Source organism: Schistocerca nitens, chromosome 4 (assembly GCF_023898315.1).
Source record: "Schistocerca nitens isolate TAMUIC-IGC-003100 chromosome 4, iqSchNite1.1, whole genome shotgun sequence".
Classification (NCBI taxonomy): Eukaryota; Metazoa; Arthropoda; class Insecta; order Orthoptera; family Acrididae; genus Schistocerca; species Schistocerca nitens.
Genome location: NC_064617.1, coordinates 369,779,956 through 369,792,920, shown reverse-complemented (window position 1 = coordinate 369,792,920; position 12,965 = coordinate 369,779,956). Strand labels below are relative to the sequence as shown.

At 46.9% G+C, this 12,965-nt stretch overlaps 1 protein-coding gene across 1 annotated transcript in view; it reads right to left on the bottom strand.

The window, feature by feature from the left end:
• The window catches only part of LOC126252108 (teneurin-a), a 352,713-nt gene that overhangs the window by 246,830 nt on the left and 92,918 nt on the right, over nt 1-12,965 (bottom strand). The window contains exon 2 of the mRNA XM_049952972.1: nt 12,818-12,937. Within this exon, the coding sequence (XP_049808929.1) occupies nt 12,818-12,937 (120 nt within the window). The remainder of the gene's footprint in view (nt 1-12,817; nt 12,938-12,965) is intronic.

Below are 12,965 nucleotides of genomic sequence, written 5' to 3'. Positions count from 1 at the left end.
AAGGAAAACAGATTTGGTTTAACGTCCCGTTGGCATCGAGATCATTAGAGACGGAGAACAAGCTCGGATTGTGTTAAAGATGGGGAAGAAAATCAGCCGTGACCTTTCAAAGGAACCATCCTGGAGAGATTTAGGGAAATCACGGAAAATCTAAACCTGGATGGCCGGACGCGGGTTTGAACCGTCGCTCTCCCGAATGCGAGTCCGAAGTGCTAACCACTGGGCCACCTGCCAGAGATATGAGGAGTCTTCTATACTGTGAAACAAATCTCTTCTACCGCACGCTCTTTGTTTTCCATATTTTTGGAGGAGATAGCATGGGCCAAACCAAGAAAAATTATCTAGTAAACACAGCTCTAAAATGTATATCCTAGAGCTCTGAGCACTTCTTCAATAGAAGAATGTACTTCATAGTAGCGAAAATGAACAAGTGCTCATAGCTCTTAAGGTATGCACTTCAAGGCCCATGTTACTTGATTTTTTTTCTTTTTTCTGGTCCATACTACCATCTCTGTAAATATGGAAAACATAGAGGCTCCGAACGCTGAATCACATGTGTGCTAATATCTATTACCGTCAGCAGCAAACGTGGGAGTGTAAGTGTTATCAGTCGAAACATGGTACCTACTTGGTTTCTGCCGTATCACAATGACTCCTGGCGGCCGTATAAAAATGACTTTTTGGGACTGAATACAGATCTCGCTGGCAAATGAAGCGAACCATCATGCTCGATCTATCGATTTTACCTAAATAACATCCCGGAATTGTCCGGTGCACAGTCCGTTTAGGTCCGAAGCATTTTTGAACATTGATATCTTTCCTTGAAGACCAAGACTACTGCTTTGCTTTTGGTTTTTCCGCAAAGTATGTATTCGCTACTGTAGCAGAGTGCGCAGGGGTATTTTAAGCAGGAATTCTTTCCGCACAGCCGGTCGATGTGGCCGAGCGATTCTAGGCGCTTCAGTCCGGAACCTCGCTGCTGCTACGGTCGCAGGTTCGAATCCTGCCTCGGGCATTGATGTGTGTGATATCCTTAGGTTAGTTAGGTTTAAGTAGTTCCAAGTCTAGGGGACTGATGGCCTCAGATGTTAAGTCCCATAGTACTCAGAGCCATTTGAGCCATTTGAGTCCTCCCGCACAGCGTATGCTAATGGAACGGGAAGAAACACTAATACGTGGTAAATGGGAATTATCGTCTGTTATGCATTTTGGGAGTCAGCAGAAGAGGTACTGGCAGAAACAGAATCGTGGGGGCGTCGATAGCTCAGTTGGTAGAGCAGTTGCCCGCGAAGAGTAAAGATTCCATGTTCGCTTTCCAGTGCAGCACGCAGTTTTAATCTGCAAGGAAGTTTCACTTCCTAGTGGTTTGCAAAGTGTGCATGCAGATGTCGACAAATCGACAAAAAAACTATCGTAGGGAGAGAGACAGAAAAACGAAGAAAGACAGTTCCACGTTTAAGGAATCGAAAGACCAGTATGTCAAAGCAGTCAGTAAGGAAATAAAAAAAAGTCCGAAATGAGTACAGGGGGAATAAATGTTAATGCTAGCGTATGCCCACGACGTAGCTTTTCTCGTCGAAAGTAACGAAGGTTCAAAAGAACAGCTGACTGAGATAAACAGATGGCTTTGTAGGAAGGCGGTCGGGGTGGAGACGGGAAGATGGAAATATTCAAAGCTACATTGAAGAGATATAACAAAGCAACAGTTACTAAGGATGACAGTGGTGCTGTACTTGAGAGTATTGCATTAGATTTTCTTGTCGAGCGGAAAGGAGAACACACAATATCGGGGGAAAACGCTGTTTAAATGCACGCCGGACGGATGCGATACAGCAGCGATTTCGCCTGAAAGCCGTCCATAAATCTCTATGGATGAACAGCCGCGAACGGCGGCGCCTACAGCATTAAAAAATAAACGACGTCGTGGAAACTTTGTTTTATAAATCCCATCGCAAAGTTTGCTGCGGCAGAAGCGGAAAAAAAAAGAAATAAGGAAAGAGAAATGGGGAGAAGAAGTCGAAGCGACGTGTGCTGGAACCAGAAAAGGCTTTAAACAACACTGGAACACAAATACAATTTGCATAACCGGTGGCGCGACTAAGTTGGAGCGGAAAGTTCCGCTGAGAAGGTCGGTCCTTGGGGCAATGCCGTGAACTCTGCGTGGCGGCGCCTCTCTTTCGCGGTTAGATGCGGTGCTCCTTGTCTGCGGTCCGGGCGCGCGTCTTCGTCAGCCATCACGTGACCATTAGGAGACTCAAGAGTCAATTACGAATGGAGCTACCGATTCGCGAAACAGTTTTCGGGTGCCAACGCAAAAAGAAGCTGGTCCACTACCCTCGATATATTTTCGAGCGTAAACATTTTTTGTTACGGGCTGTACAATTTTCACATCTATGTGCTGTCGGCTAATTACGACTTTTTAGTCATTATCAAGAAACACTGAGATAACCTCTGTGTAAAATGTCGGAACAAATGTGGCATGCAAATCAGTCCACCAGTTCACTTATGGGATCTCTTATAAACACTACCATGATGGTGGTCACATAGAGGTAGAATGCTTCCTCTGCATGTCCGAGAACATTTTTTTTTTTTTTTTTTTAGTGTGAAATCTTATGGGACTTAACTGCTAAGGTCATCAGTCCCTAAGCTTACACACTACTTAACCTAAATTATCCTAAGGACAAACACGCACACCCATGCCCGAGGGAGGACTCGAACCTCCGCCGGGACCAGCCGCAGAGTCCATGACTGCAGCGCCTTGAGACCGCTCGGCTAATCCCACGCGGCGCATGTCCGAGAACCACGTACATCTACATCTACATCTACATTTATACTTCGCAAGCCACCCAACAGTGTGTGGCGAAGGGCATTTTACGTGCCACTGTCATTACCTCCCTTTCCTGTTTCAGTGGCGTTTGGTTCGCGGGAAGAACGACTGCCGGAAAGCCTCCGTGCGCGCTCGAATCTTTCTAATTTTACATTCGTGATCTCCTCGGGAGGTATAAGTAGGGGGAAGCAATATATTCGATACCTCATACAGAAACGCACCCTCTCGAAACCTGGACAGCAAGCTACACCGCGATGCAGAGCGCCTCTCTTGCAGAGTCTGCCACTTGAGTTTGCTAAACATCTCCGTAACGCTATCACGCTTACCAAATAACCCTGTGACGAAACGCGCCGCTCTTCTTTGGATCTTCTCTATCTCCTCTGTCAACCCGACCTGGTACGGATCCCGCGCTGATGAACAATACTCAAGAATAGGTCGAACGAGTGTTTTGTAAGCCACCTCCTTTGTTGATGGACTAAATTTTATAAGGACTCTCCCAATGAATCTCAACCTTACCAACAATCAATTTTATACGATCATTCACTTCAAATCGTTCCGCACGCATAGTCCCAGATATTTTACAGAAGTAACTGCTACCAGTGTTTGTTCCGCTATCATACAAGAAAGGATCCTTCTTTCTATGCATTCGCAATATATTACATTTGTCTATGTTAAGGGTCAGTTGCAACTCTCTGCACCAAGTGCCTATCCGCTGCAGATCTTCCTGCATTTCGCTACAATTTTCTAATGCTGCAACTTCTCTGTATACTACAGCATCATACGCGAAAAGCCGCATGGAACTTCCGACACTATCTACTAGGTCATTTATATACAGGGTGAGTCACCTAACATTACCGCTGGATATGTTTCGTAAACCACATCAAATACAGACGAATCGATTCCACAGACCGAACGTGAGGAGAGGGGCTAGTGTAATTGGTTAATACAAACCATACAAAAATGCACGGAAGTATTTTTTTTAACACAAACCTACGTTTTTTTAAATGGAACCCCGTTAGTTTTGTTAGCACATCTGAACATATAAACAAATACGTAATCAGTGCCGTTTGTTGCATTGTAAAATGTTAATTACATCCGGAAATATTTTAACCTTAAGTTGACGCTTGAGTACCACTCCTCCGCTGTTCGATCGTGTGTATCGGAGAGCACCGAATTACGTGGGGATCCAAAGGGAACGGTGATCGACCTTAGGTACAGAAGAGACTGGAACAGCACATTACGTCCACATGCTAACACCTTTTTATTGGTCTTTTTCACTGACGCATATGTACGTTACCATGAGGGGTGAGGTACACGTACACACGTGGTTTCCGTTTTCAATTGCGGAGTGGAATAGAGTGTGTCCCGACATGTCAGGCCAATATACACTCCTGGAAATGGAAAAAAGAACACATTGACACCGGTGTGTCAGACCCACCATACTTGCTCCGGACACTGCGAGAGGGCTGTACAAGCAATGATCACACGCACGGCACAGCGGACACACCAGGAACCGCGGTGTTGGCCGTCGAATGGCGCTAGCTGCGCAGCATTTGTGCACCGCCGCCGTCAGTGTCAGCCAGTTTGCCGTGGCATACGGAGCTCCATCGCAGTCTTTAACACTGGTAGCATGCCGCGACAGCGTGGACGTGAACCGTATGTGCAGTTGACGGACTTTCAGCGAGGGCGTATAGTGGGCATGCGGGAGGCCGGGTGGACGTACCGCCGAATTGCTCAACACGTGGGGCGTGAGGTCTCCACAGTACATCGATGTTGTCGCCAGTGGTCGGCGGAAGGTGCACGTGCCCGTCGACCTGGGACCGGACCGCAGCGACGCACGGATGCACGCCAAGACCGTAGGATCCTACGCAGTGCCGTAGGGGACCGCACCGCCACTTCCCAGCAAATTAGGGACACTGTTGCTCCTGGGGTATCGGCGAGGACCATTCGCAACCGTCTCCATGAAGCTGGGCTACGGTCCCGCACACCGTTAGGCCGTCTTCCGCTCACGCCCCAACATCGTGCAGCCCGCCTCCAGTGGTGTCGCGACAGGCGTGAATGGAGGGACGAATGGAGACGTCTTCAGCGATGAGAGTCGCTTCTGCCTTGGTGCCAATGATGGTCGTATGCGTGTTTGGCGCCGTGCAGGTGAGCGCCACAATCAGGACTGCATACGACCGAGGCACACAGGGCCAACACCCGGCATCATGGTGTGGAGAGCGATCTCCTACACTGGCCGTACACCACTGGTGATCGTCGAGGGGACACTGAATAGTGCACGGTACATCCAAACCGTCATCTAACCCATCGTTCTACCATTCCTAGACCGGCAAGGGAACTTGCTGTTCCAACAGGACAATGCACGTCCGCATGTATCCCGTGCCACCCAACGTGCTCTAGAAGGTGTAAGTCAACTACCCTGGCCAGCAAGATCTCCGGATCTGTCCCCCATTGAGCATGTTTGGGACTGGATGAAGCGTCGTCTCACGCGGTCTGCACGTCCAGCACGAACGCTGGTCCAACTGAGGCGCCAGGTGGAAATGGCAAGGCAAGCTATTCCACAGGACTACATCCAGCATCTCTACGATCGTCTCCATGGGAGAATAGCAGCCTGCATTGCTGCGAAAGGTGGATATACACTGTACTAGTGCCGACATTGTGCATGCTCTGTTGCCTGTGTCTATGTGCCTGTGGTTCTGTCAGTGTGATCATGTGATGTGTCTGACCCCAGGAATGTGTCAATAAAGTTTCCCCTTCCTGGGACAATGAATTCACGGTGTTCTTATTTCAATTTCCAGGAGTGTATGTTCAATGTGGTGGCCATCATTTGCTGTACACAATTGCAATCTTTGGCGTAATGAATGTCGTACACGCCGCAGTACATCTGGTGTAATGTCGCCTCAGGCTGCCACAATACATTGTTTCATATCCTCTGGGGTTGTAGGCACATCACGGTACACATTCTCTTTTACGTACCCCACAGAAAGAAGTCCAGAGGTGTAAGATCAGGAGAACGGGCTGGCCAATTTATGCGTCCTCCACGTCCTATGAAACGCCCGTCGAACATCCTGTCAAGGGTCAGCCTAGTGTTAATTGCGGAATGTGCAGGTGCACCATCATGCTGATACCACACACGTCGACGCGTTTCCAGTGGGACATTTTCGAGCAACATTGGCAGATCATTCTGTAGAAACGCGATGTATGTTGCAGCTGTTTGGGCCCCTGCAATGAAGTGAGGACCAGTGAGGTGGTCGCCAATGATTCCGCACCATACATTTACAGTCCACGGTCGCTGTCGCTCTACCTGTCTGAGCCTGCGAGGATTGTCCACGGACCAGTAATGCATGTTCCGTAGATTCACTGCCCCGTGGTTTGTGAAACCCGCTTCGTCGGTAAACAGGTAGAACTGCAACGCATTCTCTGTTAATGCCCATTGACAGAATTGCACTCGATGATTGAAGTCATCATCATGTAATTGCTGATGTAGCGACACATGAAACGGGTGAAAGCGTTGACGATGCAGTATGCGCATGACACTACTCTGACTCAGTCCACCGGCTCTCGCGATGTCCCGTGTACTCATGTGTGGGTTCATGGCAACAGCAGCTGACACACCAACTGCACCCGCTTCTCCTGTGACGGGCCTGTTACGGACCCGTTTGCGTGCTACGACCATACCTGTTCCATACAGTTGGCGGTAGATGTTTTGTAATGTTGGATGCTCTCTGTCCGGGTACCGTTCTGCATACACCCTGCAGGCTTCAGCTGCATTTCGTCAACACTCGCCATAGATGTGTATCACCTCCGCCTTTTCAGAGTTCGAATACACCATGGTCACAGTTCCTACAACACTACACTATCACAGGCGTCTGGTAACACGGTGTACTACAGTTAGTCTGTGTGCGGAGACAATAGCAGCAAGCGCTACATGCGGACACTGCGACAGCTATACCAAACCACAACAGTGCACTACAGCCACACTCGTAAACACGGTCGTCATCGTAAACATGTCCCTGCAGATGCTGCTCGCCGACTGTGGCCCGTCTTTGTTTCAACACGCAACTGAACGTCGGAGGTTTCAAGCGTCAACTTTAGGTTACAATATCTCCGGATGTAATTAACATTTTACAATGCAACAAACGGCACTGATTGCGTATTTGTTTATATGTTCAGATGTGCTAACAAAACTAACGTGGTTCCATTTAAAAAAAACGTAGGTTTGTGTTAAAAAACATACTTCCGTGCGTTTTTGCATGGTTTATATTAAACAATTACACTAGCCCCTCTCCTCACGTTCGGTCTGTGGAATCGGTTCGTCAGTATTTGATGTGGTTTACGAAATATATCCAGCGGTAACGTTAGGTGACTCACCCTGTATATTGTGGAAAGCAATGGTCCCATAACACTCCCCTGTGGCACGCCAGAGGTTAATTTAACGTCTGTAGACGTCTCTCCATTGAGAACAACATGCTGTGTTCTGTTTGCTAAAAACTCTTCAATCCAGCCACACAGATGGTCTGATATTCCGTAGGCTCTTACTTTGTTTATCAGGCGACAATGCGGAACTGTATCGAACGACTTCCGGAAGTCAAGCAATATAGCATCTACCTGGGAGCCTGTATCTAATATTTTCTGGGTCTCATAACAGCGTGTAGAGGGTGAATAAAAATATCGATATCTAAAAAAAATCCACATTGTCATCCCTAATACTGCGTAGGAAAGCCTATGGCATTCAAAGCAGCTTCCAGAAGTATCCCAATTGATAAATGCAGACCCTGTTTGGTTTTCAAGAGAATCTTACACCATTCTTTCTGAAAAATAGCGGCAAGTTAACGTAACGATGTTGAAGCTGGATAGCAATCAAGCAGACTTCTCTCCAAAGCAGCCAAGCTCAATAGTATTGAGATCTTGTGATTGGTGTCGAGGGGAGATGCACAATTCATTCTTGTGCTTGGAAAACGGATCGTCGACGATGTGAGCAATGTGAATAGAAGCTCTGTCACCTTGGAAACATTCTGGAACAAACATTGAGGCATGGGATGGACCTGATCAGCCTTTTGGTCACAGATGGTTCAAATGGCTCTGAGCACTATGGGACTTAACTTCTGAGGTCATCAGTCCCCTAGAACTGAGAACTACTTAAACCTAACTAACCTAAGGACAACACACACATCCATGCCCGAGGCAGGATTCGAACCTGCGACCGTAGCGGTCGCTCGGGTCCAGACTGTAGCGCCTAGAACCGCAAGGCCACTCCGACCCTCTCTTATTTTTCGGCACAATACTATTCAGTGACCGTCCATAACGACCACTCAACACACACTTTCGTCCGCGTTGTGATAGTAGAGATGTTTTTCCGCTTCCCTAGTATGCGATATAAATCTTCGCTGTGGTGCCCCATGAGACCGCAAACACTTCGGCTACCTTACTTACTGAAGCATCCAAAATACGAGCAACAACAATATTCCCCAATTCGAATTCACTTAGTTCCAACATAATGCACTCACAATCACACAGAACATTGTTATTGCCATGACTGACACTTGCGGCGTGCTGAGGACATTGCGCAGGTGCTGTTTGTGGTCAAACGTAGCAGCGCAATCTGCGGTGCAGGATGTATACATCGTAGGATGCTGAAACGTCTTAGGTATGATAATAATCGGCGTGCTCGCGGCATATGCTGGAAAAAATAACAGTTCCACCATTTGCCACCAGGTGAAAATATGGTGCTGTAAGCAGTCAGAATTTGGTGTGAGTGCAGGAAAAGGAGAGGAACGAGCAAACATATGAGAGAGGTGGTTCTGGCATATCTTTTAGGATATGGTCGCAGGTTAAAACATGTTTCAGTGTGGTCTCCTGACTCAGCAACCGGTCGACAGTTGTTCGCAGGATATCCGGTGTTATCAGAGCAATAAGTCATCGTATCCTATCCTTCAAATCAGGAAGAGTCCGGATACATCCCTGATAGACACGATCTTTCATATATTCCCACAACCAGAAGTAACATGGATTTAGTTTGGAGGATCTAGAAAGCCATATATCAAAAATGGTTCAAATGGCTCTAAGCACTATGGGACTTAACATCTGAGGTCATCAGTCCTCTAGACTTAGAACTACTTAAGCCTAACTAACCTAAGGACATCACACACATCCATGCCCGAGGCAGGATTCGACCCTGCGACCTTAGCAGCAGCGCGGATCCGGACTGAAGCGCCTAGAACCACTCGGCCACAGCGGCCGGCTAGCCATACATCTTAAAATTGTCTAGAGATGATGGACTCGTTATTAGTTTCTTGAAGCAAGTCCTTCACCTGGCAAGCGACAAGTTGTGTCGCCCCATCTTGCATGAAAATAATGGTGTAGGCACAGTTGCGTTCTTGCAAAGCTGCAATCACATCTTGCACAAGAAAGTCATTATAACGTGTATAACGTGCAGATGTCACTTAACATCGAACACAGCCGCAAGATGTCATCTCGTCGAAGAAAAACGGACCGATAATGGAGGATATTGCGAAAGCACGCTACACAGCAACATAAGATGCACAACATGTGGCGGAGTAGAATCCCATATGCGACAGTTCTGTACATTCACGACACCACGCAAGGTAAGATGTCTGTTCAAAGAATATTCCCTGGCCACAGGTCATCCATTTATCTGCGTGTCAAAAAATGGAGGTCACCGCCTCCATTTGATGCACGTTCTGAATCTTGTAGGCATGCCAGTGTAAAATGCGCCGCAAAATCTTTTGAACTGTTGAGCAGGGGAGAGACAATTCCCGTGATACAGCTCGTTCACTGGGTGCAGAATCTGAAGCATGTCCTACACACTCGGCTACACATACAGCACCATCAGCAACTGCCATGGGAATGGACCGCCTCGCTCTCCCTGCACCACCTAATTCATCTGTTTCTTCAAACTTCGTGATCACTTTGTTTAGCCCATTTATTGACATGAGGCCCCTCTGCAGCTATTTCTGTCGGCGATATTCCCGCAGTTCAGCGCTGCTAATGCTGCCGTTCCGACCAAACAACTTTACCAGCAATGGACGGTCTTTCTTCTCAACCCACTGCGTTTCATATGGTAAACTTCAACCTACTTACTCTTTTACACCAACAGTCACTTCACAAACAGCATACTGATGTCAAAACGGGAAACATTTTACATTCTATCTGCTTGCAACATCATATTTTCACCTGGTGGAAGAAAGTGGAAATACTATTTTTTTCGGCACAATGGATGAGCGCACCGATTACTGAACGTTCCTACGTCGTTTCAGCGTCGTGCGATATATACAGGCCGCCCTGCACGTTCAGTTCAATAGTAACATGGCACAATGTAGCAGAAGCAGTAAATAATGGTGGGAGTAGACGCAGGTAGATGTGTTATGGTGATGGTGGTAGTAGTAACAATAGTAACAGTAATACCTTTTTAAAAGTAGCACTGTTATTAGTTAGTCTAAGGTATTGTGTATTGTGTATAACAATTACTCGTATAGTGTAACGCACAGTGTGATAGCTAGCGAAACAGGAAAGTGAGTCTGACCATGATCAAGTCCGCATGGATGGTTAACGACCATGTCTGGCGCATCGGCCAGCTCAGGTAATTGACGTCTGTGGCGAAAAGAAGGGCATCCAATCGCAGACCTCAATGAAAAAGTTTTCCAAATCCTGGAAGCCGTCCTAAACGAGGAAAACCAGTAATTAGAATCAGGAACAAACCGAGTACGAGTTGAATGTTGCGGGTGGCATACTTCACAAATCAAGGCTTCCTCGGTCCCGCTGTAGTTCTGCGAGTATGACGAGTGTAACTGCGCCGCTGCGGTCGCTTCATACTCGCCCCCGTTCTCTCTTACCAAAGACTGCGGGAGTGTAAGGCTAGTCGTGAGTTATTGTTAATACAGAAGATGAGTACATGATCTTGCTGCTGTAAAATAGCACTGACAAAGCGAAATGACCGACTGTCGGGATCAGATGGCCTCTAATGAAGCCGTGTTATGTGAGACAGTGGAGGTTGTAAGATGAGAATTAATTGATGCAAAGTACACAACTGCATATATGTTCCACTTGAGGATGAGTGATAGCTGGAATGAGTTTCACGCTATAGTCCATGCCTCAGACGAAAAACGTACAAATTTCGTCCACTGTTAACAAAATGGTTGTATTACTGTTTATTCCACCTCCACCATGAGAAGACATGTGTTGCGTCAACGAAAATTGGCCACAGAGGAACGTCACTATTATGTGCCTGCGATGGAAACGCGCGACATTTCAGTATTCATTTGGTCAGGCAACTAGCGTTCATTTCGTAACAGCGAGTTTAATTAATAATCACTTAGAGATTGCATTTCCTCCACCTGTCATGTTTTCTGGTAATCTCGTTAGACGCCTCGAAAGTTTGTATATATCAGCACAGTTGTTAGACGTTTTCTGAATAGATATTAAATAGTAAAATGAATTTACAACAGTCTTCGAAAAACTTTTATCTATATAAATATATGTACAAACATAATAAGATTCACTGCTAACCGATCAGCCGTTTTGTTGGTATGTAACTTGTTTCTGTCATTTAGGTAGTTCGGACATTTTGTGAAATTTAAACTTGCACTTGAAGACAGCTATAGGGCTGAAATCATGTGTGTGTGTCAATTCCTAAGGGACCATAGTGCTGAGTTCATCGGTCCCTAGACTTACACACTACGTAAACGAACTTAAACTAATTCATGCTAAGAATAACATACACACCCACGCCCGGGGGAGGACTCGAACCTCCGGCGGGAGGGGCCGCGCATGAAATCATGATTGTGTAAAACAGATGGACAATAATTTACAATTTAATGGTGGAAATTCCTGTCAAACGGTCGTGTATGTAGAGGGTATGCTTCGACACTGCGGTTATACTTGCGAACTCGTGTACTCACTCTTCTTTCTGAGCGAGTCGAATCCACTAGCACTCGACAACAGACTAAGGTGGCGAGCGGGCTGCGGCGGAATCTCGCAAGTGAGTCTATAGGCACACGGAGATGGCGATTTCAAAGATGATTTCACAGTACTCGCGGACGAGTAAAAAGCGAGTATACGGAGCTCATTCCTGAACTCTACCGCTGATGATGATGATGAGGAGGAGGAGGAGGAGGAGGAGGAGGTGTTGTTTTATGATGAGCTTAACGTCCCTGTCCGACGGATGGACTGTTACGTGCTCTCATTCATGAGACACTGCAGAGAGGCTTGGAATTTAATCCGGGACATTGGCGGCCAAATAGTGGTGGTAAATATTTCTTACACTAGCAGGATTCAAACCTTGTATCTCCAGCGCGAGCGCTAACTTACAGGCGTGCATTAGCGACTGCTACTTCGAAGGCGGGTTACAGATGGATTATTGCAAATAAACGGAACCTGTAGCTCGAGTAGTCACACCATGTTGCAGCTCGTCCACTTATTATGATTTGTGAATAAAACTAAACAGCTACTCTGTTCTTCTCGAAATCTATTTTATTTTAGTGCAAAGCGAGGGATGGCTCTTTTTCGCATCAGTGAATCATTACAGGCACAAAAGCTTGTGTTAATACTGAATTACTCATCCCAGTTTATTTGAAAGCTCGGGTGACAATCTCGTTTACGCGTATTGTAGCTAATTTAGCCGAGCTCAAACTCCTCCTTTAGTATTTAGCCTGATGCAAGGTTCACCGAGTCATATCCTCTCCGGCCTAAAGCTCTAGAATAGTGGCAATTTCTCCAAAGGGCTCAGAAGAGGAGAAAATTTGCCAGAATTTGATAGCAGTCGTCAGCAGTTCAAGCAGGGCGCGGGGTGGCCGGAGAGGTGTAATTACTATAAAATTATAATTCCAATTGTCGGAACCGGTGGTAGTAGAGCGGCATGTAAATGAGAAAGAGAGAGGGCGGTCTCGCCGAAACCGTGGAAGTATGCAAATTTTATAGTTGCCGTCTCTGAGTACGGGCTGTTTGTAAGATAATGCCGCGCGCGCCACTCACCCTCGGTCGGTGCCTGTGATGACGTCACGTCACGAGGTTCCTCGTCCTGCGCGGCCATCTTGGCGTCTTCGACGAGGATGCAGCCGGCTCCGTCGGGACCCGGCCGCAGGGAGCTCACAGCTGCAACACACAAGAAAGAGCAGGGCTA